The sequence below is a fragment of the Ovis aries genome, chromosome 24 (assembly GCF_016772045.2).
Source record: "Ovis aries strain OAR_USU_Benz2616 breed Rambouillet chromosome 24, ARS-UI_Ramb_v3.0, whole genome shotgun sequence".
In the NCBI taxonomy this organism is placed as follows: domain Eukaryota; kingdom Metazoa; phylum Chordata; class Mammalia; order Artiodactyla; family Bovidae; genus Ovis; species Ovis aries.
In genome coordinates, this window is record NC_056077.1 from 33328466 (window position 1) to 33348033 (window position 19568).

Genomic DNA, 19568 nt, shown 5'->3' on the forward strand with positions numbered 1-19568 from the left:
TCCGAGATTCCCTGCAAATTGAGAGGCTGGAATACAGCAAAAGCCGGGGAGCCCCAGGCCGGCCTGCCGCCTTCCCTGCTCCGCTAAGGGACTTCCTCCGCCCTGCACCACCCTCCGGGACACAAAGAACTCCTGTTAGTTTTTAAAGCTTGCCTCGAGAGACTCTTGCCGCAACTTCGGACTGGGCGAAGGAAGGGCACCATTCTGTTTTTATTTACGCCTCCACCTCCAGGCTTTGCTCACTTTTCACTCGACGTGTAGAAGGAAACTTAAGACGGAAAAGCCATGGAGGGCGAGCAGAAAACGTGATTTGCAGCCCGTTTTGTTCTGTCAACCGCTAAGCAATTTTCCTCAAACCCCACCCCCCCGGTGTTTGGTTGTGTTTTTTTTTTTTTTTTTTTGGCATCTCAACTTTCATTAGCTCGCGAATTTCGAAAATGATATTACTGTTCACCCCAAGTTAGAAGTTTAAAAAACTCGAGGCCATAAATTTTAGATGTTTATGTAAAAACAAAACCGGGTGATTATGTGATGTTTCTCCCTGCCGGAGATTGGGGCCACGCCGGCCATCCTCCCCCCACCCCCTCCTCCTCGGTAGGTGGCGACCACGGCGCTTTTTCCAGCCTTTGTCGCTCGCAAGAAAACTTTCCGAGCAGCTAGTCTTTTGATGTAGGGCCAAGACCTTTCCTTTGAATTTGGGTTCGCAGATTAGCCTTCCCCATCTTCTTCCGTAGACCGCACCCATAAAGCCTCATCTAGAATGTCCATGTTGGATTTCTTTTTAAACAGATGGAGAATTTAAAGATCCCTGCGAAGCAATCTGATTCCAGAAGACGTCTACATTTTCCCGATTTCCCCTGCAATCTTTTACTGTCATTTTGTCCTCGATTAATTCAATTAAGACTTTTTCTTTGTCAAGTTTCTGCACAGTGTTTAGTTTTTCATAAGAACAATTTTCTTTTTGCAGTCTTTCTTCATTAACATTTTGAAATATTTAAACTCCATCTTCCCAATACCAAGTACAACTGACATACTTAGGGATAAACATTAACTCTTGAGAAGCCTAAAATTCAGCTGGTAATAGCAACCACCCCAGGAGCTGCAAACTCAGCTGCTGTGAGCATCAGCTGAGGATGTTTTATGGAGGGATAGGAACCCTGAGGGCTTACCTGGTGGGTCAGAGGGCATAGAATCCTCCTGCAATGCAAGGGGGTCCAGGGTTTAATCCCTGGTTCGGGAAGATCCCCGGAGAAGGGAATGGCTACCCACTCCTATATTCCTGCCTGGAGAATTCCATGGACAGAAAAGTCTGGTGAGCTTCAGTTCATGGGATTGCAAGGAGTCCAACACGACTGAGGGACTAACACAACTTTTTTTTTTTTTTGGTCTTGAACGGATTATTCGGAATACTGAGAAGTTGAAGACAGTGATGGGAGGATGCACTGGGTGTGGTGGAGTAATGGAGGAGCTTTGGAAGGGTGTTAGGAAGTAAGATGAGTTCATTTAGTCACGATTACCCTTGTCATTGGAGAAGGCAATGGCAACCCACTCCAGTACTCTTGCCTGGAAATCCCAGGGGCAGAGGAGCCTGGTGGGCTGCAGTCCATGGGGTCACTAAAAGTAGGAAACCACTGACTGACTTCACTTTCACTTTTCACTTTCATGCATTGGAGAAGGAAATGGTAACCCACTCCAGTGTTCTTGCATGCAGAATCCCAGGGAGGGCAGAGCCTGGTGGGCTGCCGTCTATGGGGTCACACAGAGTCGGACACAACTGAAGCGACTTAGCAGCAGCAGCACCCTTGTCATTAAAAACTTATGTGGGAGATAGCCCCCCCTTTTCTGAAGTTAACAGTTCTGTGTGAAATTTTGCTGCTACTTCATGAACAACTCCAGCTTCCTTGAGGTTGAGGTTGAACTATCGAACTGGTCTTAAAACTTTAGGTGGCTTTGAATTGCCTCTGGACAGAAAGCTGGCCCGTTGGGGACAATGAACAATGTATAGAAGTCAACCTTTTTTCCCCGTGTACTGCTATTGGCAGGTTTAACCCTCAGATTGATACTTACAGTCGTAAATATCATACATGTTCAGTCTTAAGACCCGGCTCACCTTGGCTGTTACTGGTGCACTTGCTGTTGGTTAACCAGTTTTTCCCTCACCTCATTGGTACAAGTGCTATGTTAATGGTGATCAGAATTACATGCCACTTGAGATACCAACTCAGCACAGCCAGCTGTTTTCCAACACAAGATTACACTGCTTGGGTTGAGCAACAAATGAAAAATACAAAAACAAAATTGATTTGTATATTTCAGAATGATTTCTTATGGAATCCTCCTTTGTTCAAATAACACTCAACTTTTGTTTAGAATCACATTCAACATAACACGATGTGTGTACCAAGACTGAGACTGCAGTCTGACTGCACCATGCGGCACGTTGGATCTTAGTTCCCCACCCAGAGATCAAACCTGTACCGCCTCCAGTGTAAGCTCAGAGTCCTAACCACTGAACTGCCAGGGAATTACCAGCTGGCAGAATCTTGCAGGTTATTTCAAATTATTTCATATACATCTCTTTTTATGTTTAACCCACCATATGTAGTCCTGCAGGTGAGTGTCCAAAAACAGGACACTCCATTCTATTGCATACAGTAGCCCCTCCTTATCTATGAGGATAGTACTGAATTCTCTATATACTATCTTTTTTTCCTGTATGTACACACCTATAATAAAGTTCTTTGTTTTGGGGGTGTTTTTTGGCCATGCATGAGGATCTTATTTCCCTGGCCAGTGGTTGAACCCAAGTTCCCTGCAGTGGAAGCACAGAATCTTAACCATTGGACCACCAGGTTAGTCCCTTATAGCAAAGTTTAATTTATAAATTATGCAGAGTGAGAGATTAATGGGCTTTCCAGGTGGCGCAGTGGTAAAGAATCCACCTACCAATGCAGGAGATGCAGGTTCAATCCCTGGCTTGGAAAGACACCCTGGAAAAGGAAGTGGCAACCCATTCCAGTATTCTTGCCTGGAAAATCCACGGACAGAGGAGCCTGGTGGGCTACAGTCCAGGGGATCGCAGAGAGTCGGACACAATTGAGCGAACATACACAAGAGGTTAATAATAACTAAGAACAATATAACAATATGTATTGCAATAAAAGTTACGTGAATGTGGTGTCTCTCTCTAAATATCTTATTACACTATACTCACCCTTCTTATGATGAGGTGAGCTTCCAGGTATCACCAGAGCTAATCTGTTCTTCCGCGTTTTACGCCTTGGTGCCTCCTTTGCACTTTTATGAATAAAGGTTCTATTGGACATCTTCTTCCGGAAGAGCCCAGTTTCATCACAGTTGAAGACTCTCTTTGGATAACATCCTTTCTCCTTAATCAACTTCTTCACCTCCGCTGGAAACAGGGCAGCAGCTGCTTCCTCAGGAGGCACAGCCTGTCCAGTAATCTTTATATTTTTCAGTCCAAACCTATTCCTGAATCTGTACAGCCATCCCTTACTGGCAGTGAAGGGCTTGGTGTCACTCGTTTCAAGGGCTCCCTGGCTGAAGTCCTCATACAGGGTCAGTGCTTTCTGACGCAACACGTTGCTGTCAATAGGAACACGCTTTCTGTTCATGTCTTCCACCCACAAATCTAAAGCCTCTTCCATCTTAACTATGCACTCATCACGGACTGTGGCTGTAACTTTTGCAGTTCGGGGCGCAACAGCAAAACTAGCACGAATTTCTTTTTCCTTCTTCATAATTTCACGGATAGAAGATTCGTTCTTACCGTAGATCTTAGCAACCTCAGCATAAGATTTTTTTTCTTTCCTTACTAAGTCAAGAACTTTCACTTTTTCAATCAAAGGAAGCACTTTACGGCTTCTCTTTGGCATATCTGAACCACCAGCATCACTACTCTTGCGCTTTGGAGCCATTATTAAGTAAAATAAGGGTTAACTTGAGCACAAGCCCTGCTGATACCTCAGCAGTAGATCTGATAACCCAGGCAGCTACCAAGAGACTACCGGGCAGGATACGCTGGACAAAGAGATGATTCATGACCCTGGGCAGGACGGAGCAGGCGGGTGTGAAATTTAAAACTTATGAATTGTTTATTTCTGGAATTTTCCATCTGCAGCCAGCCCTCCATATCCGCGGGTTCTGCATCTGCGGATTCAACAAACCGTGGATGGAAAATATTCCAAAACAAACAAACAAAAAAATGCCAGAAACTTTCAAAAAAGCAGAACTTGCCTTTGCTGGGTGGGTGCCCAGCAACGATTTCCATAGCATTTACATTGTATTTACAATGATTTACATAGCATTTATACTGTATTAGGTATTATAAATCCAGAGATCATTAAAAGTACAAGGGAGGGTGTGTGTACGCCGTATGTGAATCCTACAGCCATTTTATATAAGGGACTTAAGCTTCTGCAGATTTTGGCACCTGGGGGTTTTGGGAAGGTGAGGGGGGTGGGCATCCCTGGAACCAATCACCCTTCTAGACCAAGGGATAGCTGTAATGTTTTCCAAATGCCTGTAACTGAAACCGTGGAAAGTGAAACCGCAGATAAGGGCGGGGAGGGGGGAGGGGGGGCTGCTGTCTGTGGGAGACAAAAGCCAAGTCAGAGGAGATTCAGAGATTCAGCCAGGCTAGAGATAGAACTAAACCGAGTGTGAGCTCTTTCACCAACTTAAATGCATCTTCACACAATCTCCAAGCACACACAGCCTTGTTAACTGCTTTTAAATAGCAAGTCACATGGCAATGTTGGAATGCCTTCACTAGTCCTGAAAAATCATCACCATCTTGGATTTTTAATACTGGTGTCAGGAATCTGCTTTCTCCATTATCACAGGACCCATCCCCCTATCAGCCACCTTTATGACAGAAATGCGCCTCCACCACTTGGTCAGGGTCACTGTGACTGAGTTTTTGTTTGATTTCTTTCTTTTTTTTTTTTTTGGTTTGTTTGCACAGCTTGCAGGATTTTAGCTCCCACACCAGAGACAGAACCCAAGCCCTGTCAGTGAAAGCTCCAAGTCCTAACCACTGGACTGCCAGGAAATTTCCTAGTGCTCCTTTTAAAAAGATGTTTGGTTGGAATCCAAACTGAATAATTAATCTTTTTGTGACCCTGTCCTATATTTTATATTGCCCCAAACCGTAACTCTAGCAAAAGCTGAGACACTCTTGACATAACCCATTTTTCAAAGTAGATTCCATCTTTTGATGAACATTAAACAGAGGTCTTTTTCCCTATAACTCTGCTTGATGCGGGACCAATAAATTTCAGGTCCAGTTTCTTGGGTGTTCTTTATGGTATCAGTTCAGTTTAGTCGCTCAGTCGAATCTGACTCTTTGCAACCCCACGGATTGAGCATACCAGGCTTCACTGTCCATCACCAACTCCCGGAGCTTGCTGAAACTCATGTCCATTGAGTCAGTGATGCCACCCAACCATCTAGTACTTTTAGAGAGAATGGGATGAAAAATATATATCTTGATTAAAATAATAGTTTGAGCTTTTAGATCTGGGTTTAGTTAGGAATTGCATGCCTTGTCCAGATCACATGGGTAGGGCCAAAATGACATCTTTAGCTTTTGCCTGGGTATCTGCCCTCTAACAGATAAATCCTTTGTTATTATAAGGATGCTTTTTTAAGGACTGTTTATAAAACACTATTTGTGAACAGCTTTTTGTTTGGACCATTTGAATATTACAACTGTGGAAACAGTATCTTTGACAGAACTCTTCCAAAGGTGGAAAAATAAATAAACCCGTTATGATTTATTCATAATAATTAATAATGTAGATGTGACCAAATAGACCTTCTAGCTCTTGCTATGCCTTTTTGTGCAAACATCTGGCCTGTGCTGTGAATCTAATATTCATGTAACACCAACTGAAATAAACAGTTTTATGTGTTGGTTTGGTGGTGAGGTGGTAAAGAATCTGCCTGCAACATAAGAGACCTAGGTTTGATCCCTGGGTTGAGAAGATATCCTGGAGAAGGGAACAGCAACCTACTCCAGTATTCTGGCCTGGAGAATTCCATGGAGAGATCTTGGCAGGTTACAGTCCATGGGGTTGCACAGAGTCAGACACGACTAAATGCCTTTCCCTTTCACTTACTTAGCTGGATTTAGATGAATGTTGGGTTTCCCTGGTGGCTCAGATGGTAAAGAATCTGCCTACAAAGCAGAAGACTTAAGTTCCAGAAGACCCCCTGGAGGAGGATCCAGAATTCTTCCCTGGAGAATCCTATGGAGAGAGAAGCCTGCCAGACTACACTCTATGGGGTCACACAGAGTTGTTCACGACTGAAGCAACTTAGCATGCATGCATGCAGATGAGTGTTATCTTCTATTTAGTTATTATGTGACTTTTGCTGTAATTGTTGTGTAACTTCTTTTTTAAAACATAAAATCACTATATTTTCCCTGCCCCCCTCAAGGATTTGGGGGAATCAGGCAATATGTAAATGAAAATACTTTATAAAATCTTAGTTAAGTGTTCTATAAATATTAAGTGGTATAATTTAGCATTCAAAGCAGTATTTTTAAATATCTTAAGAACAAAATGTCCATGTTTCTTTTGTAACTACTTAAGGATTTTTTTAATGCTTTTTATTCTAAGATTTAGGAAAATTTATTGACAGATACTTACACTTATCATTAGATATGAGGAACACGAATTTGAGCAAAATCTGAGAGATAGCAAAGGACAGGGAAGCCTGGCATGCTGCAGTCCATGGGGTTACAAAGGGTTAGACACAACTGAGTGATTGAACAACAACACTTATTCAATTCAGTGAACCTGTAATCATATCTGACGGATCAGGTGATGTAACTAATGAAATAACTGGTATTATAAGCAGCACTTCCTTTTAGAATACTATCTCTGCCAGGAAGATTGTACTCAGAAACCTGTGAGTAAAAAATCCAATCAAATAAGTTATTTCTAAATAAAATGTATAATTGATAGCCTTGCAACGTATCATTTGTAAAATCAGTGTTGGATTCAATATTGAGAAAAAAATAGCCCCATTCTTTCCTTTTTCTATTTTTGTCTCAAATATCAGCTTCACATCTGGGTGCTTGATTCTTATCTTTGCATTTACCGGGCCTCTTTTTCTCGTGAATCAAAGCAATCTTTTTAACCCCCTCCTGAACCTGTGTTTATTATAATTAGGGCAAATACAATGGGTAAGTTTTCGTCTAAGAATAAAGGGAGTTCTGAGGAAGGAAATGGCAACCTACTCCAGTATTCTTGCCTGGAAAATCCTATGGACAAAGCAGACTAGTGGGCTTCAGTCCATGGGGTCGCGAGAGTCAGGCACGGCTTAGCGACTAAACCGCCACCAAAGGGAGTTCTTCCCTGATGGACTAGTAGCTAAGACTCCCAACTCGGAGGCCCCAAATTCAATCCTTGGTCAGGGAACTAAGATCCCACAAACCACAACTGAGAGTTTCCATGCCATGACTAAAGATCCCAGATGGAGCTACTAAGACTGAAGATCCCATGTGCTGCAATAAGACCCCACACAGCCAAATAAATAAAATAAAAATAAAAAAATATTAAAAGTAATCAAGAGTCAAAGGAAATTTATTAGCGGGGAAAGAAGAAGCCAAAAATGATACTGTTCAAATGTGAAGTTAGCCCATCATCAGTGGGTCAAGTACTGCTTTAAGCTGTTTCCCCAGCAATGGAATGGCACACCAACCATTGTCTCTCTTTCCCCAGAATCTAAGGAGAGAGGTTAGCCAGGCTTTGGGTTGTACCTGGGGTTTTTGACTTCCATTTTTTCCAGCAGACTGTGCAGTTCAATCCCAAATGAACTCAGACCGATCCCAAAGTGAGCAACAGCAAAGAGGCTGAGCACTGATTAAATTCTGGAAAGACTGAGACAAGGTTTCCGTCCTTCAGAAATGTATAATAAGGGGAAATACTCACTGAGCGTTCCCTCCATGCCACATGCTGTGCTCAGCACTTGAGATTACCTGATTACACTGACAACTACCCCCTGTGGTAGGTGCTTAGAACTTCCTCATATGCTAAAAAAGGCTCAGAAAGGTTAAATTACTTGGTTAATGATATACAGATGGCAAAATCCAGATTCTAAGCTAAATCAGCATGTCTCCAAGTCTGGATTCTCCACTATTGATGTCTTTGCAGGCTAAGAGTCATCTCAGCTGGGCTGATGTGATAAACGAATCAAATGCAAGGTACACTCAGATAAACACACTGAGACAGTACGAGATGGCTGGTGATAAAGCGAGCACCTTTATTTCATTTTTGGCTGCTCCTATACGCCGGCCATGCGGGAGCTTAGTTCCCTGACCGGGGATTGAACCCTGGGCCACTGCAGTGGAAGCTCAGAGTCTTAATCACTGGACTGGCAGGGAAGCCCTGAAAGCAGGCAATTTTAAATGGAAGAGGTAGCGTTTGCAATGAATATTAAAAGATGCGTGGAGAGGGAAATGGCAACCCACTCCAGTATTCTTATCTGGGAAAGCCCATGCACAGAGGAGCCTGGCGGGCTGCAGTCCATGGAGTTATATGACTGAGGATGCATGCATGAGGGTGGAGGGAGATAGGTTGGTAGCAATAAACTGGTAGAACTGAAAAAAAAAAAAAAGATGGCTACTTTCCTGGCAGTCTAGTGGCTCCACCCTCCCAATGCAGGGAGTAGGGGGTTCGATCTCTGGTCAGGGAACTAAGATCCCACATGAAGCAACTAAGAGTTCCCGTGCTGCAACTAAAGATTCTGCATGCCACAACAAAGACCTGGTACAGCCAGATAAATAAATACTTTAAAAAAACAATAATTAAAATAAACACATATATCTCAAAAAAAGAATTTAAAAAAATAATAACAATTTTTTTTAATTGAGAAGAAACTCTCTTAGGTTTCTGTGAAATAAAATCCATGCTTTACGGCAAAACAAGAAAAATGTAAACAGAAAAACTCTTCTCTCCCTTCCTCCTTCTCTGACCTCCTCTCTCTGCCCCCCCCCACCCCGCGCATCTGTTGTATCTGCATTTTGCATCGACCACGCCTCCCGAATCCCCAACATGCTCAACCACAAAAAGCAACCTTCTGTCAGCATCAATAAGACAACTCCTTAAAAGATATCGTTCCTGAGGGATGGGTGGGAGTTTGGCTTAGTAGCTGCAAACTATTACATCAATACATAGGATGGCTAAACACCAAGGTCCTACTGTATAGCACAGGGAACTATATTCAATATCCTGTGATAAACCAGAATGGAAAAGAACATGAAAAAGGATGTACCTAAATGTATAATGAAATCACTCTGCTGTACAGCAGAAATTAACACATTACAAATCAACTATGCTTTAATAAAATCGGTTTTAAAAATCATACATCATTTGATGTACATTAATGAAATGTGCCAGAAAACTTCCTTAACTGTGCCTTGACTTCTAACAGGCAGACAGATCTCAGAGTTTTCTGAGATGCTCTTCCTGGGTTATAATCCTCAAATTTGGTTCGAATAAGTTTTCCATTTCTTTCTTAGATTGACTGCTTAAGTTTTCATTGACACTTCCCATACCTCTCATCAGAGGCATCCTGGGGGGTGGGGCAGGCAGGGAAACCTATAGTGGTATATTTGTTGTTGTTATTCAGCTGCTAAGGCATGTCCAACTCTTTTGCGACCCCATGGACTGTAGCCTGCCAGGTTCCTCTGTCCATGGGATTTCCCAAGCAAGAATACCAGAGAGGGTTGCCATTTCCTCCTCCAGGGGATCTTCCTGACCCAGGGATCAAACCTATATCTCCCGCGTCTCCTGCATTCCAGGCGGATTCTTTACCCTCTGAGCCATCAAGGAAGCCCGCATGGAATACTATTCATTCTTTAAAAAGGAGAGTCTGCAGCATGCAACAACATGGATGAAACTTGAGAACATTATGCTAAGTGAAATCAGCCAGTCACAGAAAGACAAATTCAGCTCTTTCACTAATGTGAGATATCTAAAATAGTGAGACTCGTGGAGTCAGAGAGTAGAAGGGTGGTTGTCAGGGGCTGAGGAAAAGGAGAAATGGGCAGATAGTAATCAGCAGGGATACAGTTCATTAAGCAAGGCGAACAGGTTCTAGAATTCTGCTGTAAATTACCTGTAGCCAACTAGAATATGCACTTGAAACTTTAACAGCACAGCTCTCACGTCACAAATTCTTACCACAATAAAAACTTTAAATGATTTTTTAAATATAAAAGAAAAATATCCACGCACCTAAAATTTTGATCCATATTGTGTATTATTGTGTTTACTCCCCAGATAGCACCATTATACATACGCAGTGTGAAAATACCCATTTCCGCCACATCTGCCCACACTCAGTGAAAAGTAAAGATTTTTTAGTGGTTCTAATGTGCACATTGTGAACGAAGTTGGGCATCTTTTCATATTTTTACTATCCATTTGCAATTATGTTTTTGCAAACTAATCATTTGCATTTCACAATTAGGTCCTTTGGTCTCTTTTTTTCCCCTTTATTTCTTGCATGAGTGCTTTATTTATTTTTAATTGAGGTACGGTTGATTCACAACCTTGTGTTAGTTTCAGGCATACAGCAAAGTGGTTCAAATATAGACATTATATAGATATATAAATAAAATGTCTATTATTTTTCAAATTCTTTTCCCTTATAGGTTTTACAAAATATAGAGTTCCCCTGTGCCATAGGGAATTGTTCCCTGTCCTTGTTAATTATCTATTTTATACACAATATTGTATATATATTCATTCCAAACTCCTAATTTATCCCTCCCCCTTCCTTAACTACTTTTCTAAATGAAAGCAAATTTTGTGTTTAAGAGGTTACAAATATTTCCTCAGTTTGTTTTTGTGACCTTTTTTTGTGTGTTGCTGTTGTACTGAGAAGTTTCATTTTTACGTGGTCCGAGTTATCCATTTTTCCCCCATGTCTTTGGTGTTAACCAACGGTAAGAAAATTCTCGCCCACACCAAGAGAGAAGAGAGAGAAAGAGGGGTGAGGGGAGGGAGAGAGCTGCCTGTATACACAAACACCCACATATTCTCCCCACAGCAAGATCTCTGTATTTCTATCTATCATCTTCATCCTCCTTTGCTTGGCCTGCCTGGGGCTTTCCAGTTCACCGCCCCATTTAAGGCTCTTCCTCTGGGTCCCCGCGGGTCCAGGTGGGGCGCGCGGACCGTCCTCGCCTGGGACCGCTTCCTGGGCTCCCAGACCCCGAAGGCTTCACTTCCCTCGCAGCCCCGGACCATCGTTTTCCAGGCGCGCGGCCGAGGAGACCTGCTGTTCCCCTCCGCTAGCACCACCGGCTGACCGGCTTCATCGGTGGCCCGCAGCGCGCTGAATCCGAGCATCCGTGCCAATCCCGGAAGCACGTGGCCGAAGGAACTGTTTCCTAGGGTACTTCGGTCCTGAATGCGGAGGCGGAAGAAAGGGCCGAGGGTACCGCTAAACCGTGCCGCAATCTCTCCGGCCGCTGCCAATCAGCGGGGAAATCCCCAGCCTGGCAGGGATTTCCCTTTCCGTACAGTTTGCAGGCAGAACATAAATAGCTTAGAACAAAAGCGCCTTTGGTCCATCACACGTTTCTGCTCCTCATTATAAACTGTGACTAGGTGAATAAGTATTCTGGCTTTTCTAGTTCAGTCTGCGCGAGCTTGTTTAGCGTGGGTTCGCCTCCTTAATCCTCATCCGAATCCTGTTCACAGACAAACAGCATCATTACCTAAACAGTGAGAAAGATTTCCCTTTGACATGTCCTTTCAGTCTTTATAAGTAGCTGAAGAGTAAGTTTCAGTTTAATATGGATTTCAGTTTTGTTTTATTGTAGTAAAATAGATATGTATAACATAAAATCTACCATTGAAATCATTTTAAGTGTACAATTCAGTGGTATTACATGCATTCCTCATGTTGTATAACCATCACCCTATTTCCAGAACTTTTGTCATCATCCCAAAAAGCTCCTAGTAAACTCTATTCTGTCTCTTTGACTTTGCTTATTGTATTTTTCTATATATTTATTTTTACTTATTTATTTGGTGGCACTGGGTCTTAGTTGCAGCTTGTGGGATCGAGTTCCCCATCCAGGGATCAAACCTGGGCTCTCTGCATCGGGAACACACTATCATAGCCACTAGGCCACCAGAAAAGTCACTGGACTTGCCTACTTTGGATACCTCTTCAGAGTGGAATCATACAACACTTGTCCTTCTGTGACTGGCTTCAATCAACGTATTTTTAAGATTACATGTTATATGCATCAGAAATCCATCCTTTTTATGGCTGAATAATATTCCATTGTATGTATATACTGTGTTTGCTGTATCTATTCATCGGCTAGATCGTTGCCATCTATTGTAATGCTCAAAATTCTCCAAGCCAGGCTTCAGCAATACGTGAACTGTGAACTCCCTGATGTTCAAGCTGGATTTAGAAAAGGCAGAAGAACCAGAGATCAAATTGCCAACACCCTTTGGATCATCGAAAAAACAAGAGAGTTCCAGAAAAGCATCTATTTCTGCTTTATTGACTATGCCAAAGCCTTAGACTGTGTGGATCACAATAAACTGTGGAAAATTCTGAAAGAGATGGAAATACCAGACCACCTGACCTGCTTCCTGAGAAACCTATATGCAGGTCAGGAAGCAACAGTTAGAACTGGACATGGAACAACAGACTGGTTCCAAATAGGAAAAGGAGTACGTCAAGGCTGTATATTGTCACCCTGCTTATTTAACTTCTATGCAGAGTACATCATGAGAAACGCTGGGCTGGAAGAAACACAAGCTGGAATCAAGATTGCCAGAGAAATATCAATAACCTCAGATATGCAGATGACACCACCCTTATGGCAGAATGTGAAGAGGAACTAAAGAGCCTCTTGATGAAAGTGAAAAAGGAGAGTGAAAAAGTTGGCTTAAAGCTCAACATTCAGAAAACTAAGATCATGGTGTCTGGTCCCATCACTTCATGGCAAATAGATGGGGAAACTGTGGAAACAGTGTCAGACTTTATTTTGGGGGCTACAAAATCACTGAAGATGGTGACTGCAGCCATGAAATTAAAAGGCGCTTACTCCTTGGAAGAAAAGTTATGACCAACCTAGAGAGCATATTCAAAAGCAGAGACATTACTTTGCCAACAAAAGTCCATCTAGTCAAGGCTATGGTCTTTCCAGTAGTCATGTATGGATGTGAGGGGTGGACTATAAAGAAAGCTGAATGCTGAAGAATTGATGCTTTTGAACTGTGGTGTTGGAGAAGACTCTTGAGAGTCCCTTGGACTGCAAGGAGAGCCAACCAATCCATCCTAAAGGAGATCAGTCCTGAGTGTTCATTGGAAGGACTGATGTTGAAGCTGTAACTCCAATACTTCGGCCACCTGATGCAAAGAGCTAACTCATTTGAAAAGACCCTGATGCTGGGAAAGATTGAAGGTGGAAGGAGAAGGGGATGACAGAGGATGAGATGGTTGAATGGCATTACCAGCTCAATGGACATGCATTTGGGTAAGCTCCAGAAGTTGGTAATGCACAGGGAGGACTGGTGTGATGCAGTCCATGGGGCTGCAAAGAGTCAGACATGACTGAGCGACTGAACTGAACTGAACTGAACTGATTGGCTATGGGCTGCAGTCCATGGGGTTACATGACTGAGCATGTGTGCATGAGGGTGGAGGGAGATGGGTTAGTAGTAATAAACTGGTAGAACTAAAAGAACAATAATAATGCTGCTATGGACATTCATGTGCAAGTATCTGTTTGAGTCCTTTTTTTCATTTTTTTTTAGACATAAACCTATAAGAGGAATTGTCCAGTCATATAGTACTTCTGTTTAACTTTATGAGGAATCATCAAACTGTTTTCCATAGAGACTGCCCCATTTTACATTCCCACTTAACAATAATTGGAGGGTTCCAATTTTTCCACATCCACGCTACCACTTGCAGTTTTCTTTTTTTATTAGTGTGTATGTCTGTGTTTGTCAGCTTTTACTACTAGTTATACTAGTGGGTGTGGGGGCTTCTCAGGTGGCACAGTGGTAAAGAATCTGCCAAACAGGAGACATGGGTTCAATCTCTGAGTTGGGCAGATCCCCTGGAGGAGGAAATGGCAACCCTCTCCAGTATTCCTGCCTAGGAAATCCCATGGACAGAGGAGCCTGGCAGGGTACAGTCCATGGGATCACAAACAGTTGGACACGACTTAGCAACTAAACAAAAACAAATACACTAAGTCACCACCACCACCAGTGATTATGAAGTGGTATCTCGTTGTGCTTGTTTAGATTTGTATTTCCCTAATGATGAATGAAGTTGTGCATCTTTTTAAGTGCTTATTGGCCATTTTTTAATCACTGGAGAAATTGAGTCCTTGGTCGATTTTTTTTATTATTATTTATTTACTTTTAGCTGCGCTGGGTCTTCACTGCTGCTTGGGGCTTTCTCTGGTTGTGGTGAATGGGGGCTATTCTTCATTGCAGTACCCAGGCTTCTCATTGTGTGGCTTCTCTTGTTGCAGAGCACGGGCTCGAGACTCTTGGGCCTCAGCAGCTGCGGCACATGGGCTCAGCCATGGTGTAGGGCTTGGTTGCTCCATGGCCTGCGGGATCTTCCCGGACCAGGGATCAAAGCGATGTCTCCTGCACTGGCAGGCGGATTCTTATCCACCATACCACCAGGGCAGTCCAGGCCATTTTTCAATGAGGCTGTCTGTTTTGTCCTTGAGGTGTGGTAGTAGTTCTTTATATATTCTGGATATCCGTCTCTCATCAGATTTATTTATGCAAATATTTTCTCCCATTCTGTGTGTTGCCTCTTCACTCTTTTTTTAAAAAAAGTTTTTATTGGGATATAGTTGATTTACAATGTTGTGTTAGTTTCCAGTACGCAGCACAGTGAAGCAGTTATACATATATGTACTCCTTTTCAGATTCTTTTCTCATACGGGTCATTACACTGTATTGAGCAGAGTTCCTTGTGCTGTACAGCAAGTTTTTAATAGTCACCTATTTTATATTGGTTTGGTCAAAAGTTCGTTCAAGTTCCATAACATCTTACTGGAAAACCAAAACGAACTTTTTGGCCAGCACAATATATAGTAGTGTGTATATTCCACTCCCAACATCCCAACTTATTCCTTTGCCCTCTTCAATAATGAAATAACATGTACTTTGATGCACAAAATTTTAATTTTGATGAAGTCTAATTCACCTACTTATTTACTTGCCAGTGCTTTTGGTATCATATTTAAGAAACCATTGCTAAATTTCAGGCCATGAAGATATTCCCGTTTTCTTGGAACACTGTCATAGTTTTAGCTCTTACATTTAGGTCTGATCCATCATGAGTTAATTTTTGTATGTGGTTCAGGGTAAAGGTCTAATTTCATTCTTATGCATATGGATATTTAGTTTCCAGTTTCCCAGCACCATTCATTTTTCAAAAAGACTGCCTTTTCCCTATGGAATAGCCTTGGGTTTATTTCTGGGCTTTCTCTTCTATTCTGTTCCATTGGTCTAAATGTCTGTCTTGCCATTGTCACTGCTTTGATTACTGTGGCTTTGTAATAAGGTCTGAAACTCAGAAGTGTGTACCCTTCAACTTTTCTTCGTTGACCAGTTTCTGATTTCCAGAGAAAAGCCGAAACCAGAAATAAATAAAAATCATAAAAAATTAGTGAATGGAGTCATGACGTGCACATACTGCTTTGTATTCTTTTTCTCTCTCAATATTGTGAGATTCATCCACGTTGTTCTAAGCAGCAATTCTTTGTTTCATCATAGCTTGATGATAGGTGTTTTTTGCTGTTTGTTTTGCTTTTCTGGCCATGCCTCATGGCACTTGGGATCTTAGTTCCCTGACCTGGGATCAAACTGGTGCCCCCTGCAGTGGGAGCTTGGAGTCTTAACCCCTGGACCACCGAGGAAGTCCAAATAGGTTTAATTCTTATAAAAACATAAAGCAAAATATTGGTACTAATTTCTAAATTGCATTGTTCTGGGTGGGACCATGTATTAAGAGTAAAACAGCTCAGTTTTTTCTGTTTCACCAATGAATTGGAAAGCAAGAGAAAACAAGTAACACTCAGCCCCAAATTAAAGGTTAACTTTGTTTTCAAGTAAAGTGAAATGATCTCTGAGCTATTTCCTGACATATTGCAGACAGACATAGGAAATGAAAGATATTTTGTTTTCTTTAGAACTCAGACTAAGAAAGTCCACTCTCTCAAAATCAAGTTTCAGCAAATGAAATGGACAAAAACTTCTTCATAACAAAATATCTGCACATTTACTATATTTCAATGTTGTTCAAGGCCCCAGAAAAGCCCTTAAATGAATGAACTGATAGGAAAAGTTATGTTTGGCCCTTTACATGTGTGATAGCCACATATTCCAAATTCAGATTCTAGCAAAAATGCAAACAGTGCCGGCATAAACCTAGTTAATAAACCAACCAGATTTTCTTCTAATACAATACAAAACACAGCTGTGACTGTAAGCCTACTAAAGAACTGCAAATCCATTAGTCCAAGCAATCCCTCAGATCCATAGCTGGCTGCATTTGAGAGGGAGTGTGCAAAGGTCCTCTGGTTTAGGTTCCTCCAGGGTGGGGGTTGGGAGAGTCCGGAAGAAATGGGGCACAGCTGTATATATAGGTGCATGCTGGCGCAGAAAGCAAAAGGGGGAAAGGTAGCTTGTATTCATTCACTCACTCAGTGTTTCCATCCAGTATACATTTCCACTCTTCGTGAACTTTTCTCCTCTATGAACTTCATTTTTTTAAAATGCCTATTTATTTATTTTTGGCTGCATCAGGTCTTAATTGTGGTGTACAGGATCTTTGATCTTTCATTGTGGCGTGTGGGCTTAGTTGACCTGAGGCATGTGGGATCTAAGTTCCCTGACTAGGAATTGAACTGGTGTCCCCTGTGTTGGAAGGCAGATTGTTAACCACTGGACCACCAGGTAAGTCCCTCTATGAGCTTCATTTATTGTCCCACCCTCTGGGCTTCCCTGGTGTCTCAAAATCCACCTGTGATGCAGGAGACCTGGGTTCAATCCCTGGGTTGGTAAGATTCTCTGGGGAAAGGCAAGGCAACCCACTCCAGTATTCTTGCCTGAGAAATTCCCATGAACAGTGGAACCTGGTGGGCTATAGTCCATATGGTCATACAGAGTTGGACATGACTGAGCGACTAAGCACAGCTGGGTTTAGGATGACAATGCCTCAGCACACAGTAGGCCTTTGGTGTTTGTTGACTGACTGAATGAAGCTAAAGCTCAGGCTCTGAAACCTTAGACTTAACTCCACCACACCTTGCCTCTGAGATATTCAGCATCCTTGCCTAAACTCTCTGAGCTACATGTCCTCATCTGCATGTTGGGGAGAATGCCATCTATTTCTTAGGGAGACTGTGAGAACTTATTTAGTTCTGCCATATTGCCTATATCTTTGCAACCCCATGGACTGTTGCCCACCAGACTCCTCTGTCCATGGAAGTTTCCAGGCAAGAATACTGGAGCGGGTTGCCATTTCCTACTCCAGGGAAACTTTCTAACCCAGGGATCAAAACCGAGTCTCTTGTGTCTCCTGCAGTGGCAGGCAGACTCTTTACCACTGTGCCACCTGGGAAGTCCTCCATATTGACTACTGAATGCTTTGGAGGATGCAAGGAGAAATACGGCCCCGTCCTCAGGAAGTCTACAGACTGGTGGGAGCACAGAGTCATAAACAGGTCATCACACAGTATGACTAACGCACTGTCAGGAGGCCCAAAAGAGGAAGAGAAGGGAAGGGACTCTTGAGTTAGGCTTTGAAGGACGCATGGAAGTTTCTAGCAAAGAAGATGAAGGGTGGAGGATATTAAAGGCAATGTGAAAGTGTTAGTTGCTCAGTTGTGCCCAACTCTTTGCAACCCCGTGGACTGTAGGGGTTCTCTGTCCCCAGGATTCTCTAGGCAAGAATACTGGAGTGGGTTGCCATGTCCTTCTCCAGGGGATCTCCCCGACCCAGGGATTGAACCCAGGTTTCCCAAATTGCAGGTGGATTCTTTACCACTGAGCCACCTGGGAAGGCAAAGAGAAGAGCATGTCAAAGGTACTGAAGTGTCAAGGTGCACAGCTCACAGAAGGGGTTGCAAACAGTCAGTGCCAGCTGGGACTCGGGGCCAGGAACAGACCAGGCTGCAGAGGGACTCACATCTGATGACAATGGGCCTTCTGTGCCGCCTAAGAAGTGTGTGCTGGACATGCTAGTCAGGATGCCTGTCATTCCAGCTGCTACTTCCAGGCGAAATTGTGCCACCCACTCAGGGAAACCGGACTAAGCCGCTTTAAACGAACAACAAAACCTTCATTCAAGTATTTTATTTACATGGAATAAAATGATTCCTTTTTGTGTGTTTAGTTAAAGGAGTTTTGACAAATGTGTTTACCCTTGTAATCCCCTGCCACCATCAACATAAAGCACGTTTCTATCACCCTAAAAAAATCCCCTCCCGCCCCCCTGCATGCATTGATCCTCTCCCCTGAACTCCAGGCCCAGCCTCACCTGATCTGCTTTCTGCCACTAGTGTGCCTCTTCCAGAATTTCATAGAAATTTATATTTATTTTTGTTGCAACAGTGGAATCTATTTCCCTGACCAGGGCTCGAACCCCGGGCCCCTTGCATTGGAAGCATGGAGTCTTAGCCACTGGACCAGTAGGGAAGTCCCCGCTATGTAGTTTTTGTGTCAGACTTATTCCCTTCACTCAGTCAAATGTTTTGGAGATGAATTCACACTATTGTAGGTATTAGTAATCTGTTCCTCTTTACCGCTGGATACTAATCCTTTGTACAAATGTACCACTCACTGTTCATCCATGATGAACCTTTGGATGGTCTCTAGTTTGGGGTTATTATGGACAAAGCTGGATGTTCCTGTGTAAGCCTTTGTGTGGACATATTTTCACTTCTCTTGGATTAATAGCTGGAGGTAGAACTGTTGGGTGTTGAGGAAAATGCGTGTTTAACTTTTAAGAAGGTGCAGAACTGTGAGAGAAGAGGAAGGAAGTGGTGGGGGAGAGGGGCAGAGAGATGAGAGAGCAGAGAGGGACTTTCCTCCTGGCCCAGAGGTTAAGACTCTGCAGGGCACGTGGGTTCAATCCCTGGTTGGGGAACAAAAAAAAAGAGAGAGAGGGAGAAAGAGTGAGCTTCCCTCAGGCCAGTGGGGGAATTAAGTTAGAATGCGATCCTTTGAGGGAGGGAGGCATCTGCAGGGCGGCCCCACAGCGCTCATTCACCTACGCTCATCTGTGTCCCGGCCGCACCATCGTGGCTGCCGCAGCATCCCAAGGAAGCCAGGCCTCCTCCCAATCCATAAAAACGCACGGAATATTACATGGAACCCTAGGCGCCCCCATGGAAGAGCCCCGGGCAGGTGCAACCAGGAGTCCCTGGAAGCCGGAGGCCGAGTGCAGATTGGGGGCGGAGCCAGTCTAGAGCCCCGGGATCAAGGCCTCGGAAAGCAGGCAAGGTGGGACATGGCGGG

The 19568-nt window shown here is 43.2% G+C and overlaps 1 protein-coding gene across 12 annotated transcripts in view; it reads right to left on the minus strand.

Moving 5' to 3' along the window:
• Positions 1-3548, minus strand: part of GTF2I (general transcription factor IIi) — an 86304-nt gene extending 82756 nt beyond the window's left edge. For 11 of the 12 annotated variants that reach the window (XR_009598291.1, XR_009598288.1, XR_009598290.1 and 8 more), the window contains exon 1: positions 3215-3548. Coding sequence is in view for 6 of the 12 variants with exons in the window: in XM_042240357.1 (XP_042096291.1) it covers positions 3215-3326 (112 nt within the window). In the remaining 6 variants the exon portion in view is untranslated. Of the gene's footprint in view, positions 1-153 lie in introns of all 12 variants that reach the window. The other variant, XM_042240359.2, reaches the window with a different exon arrangement.
• Between the last annotated feature and the right edge of the window lie 16020 nt (positions 3549-19568).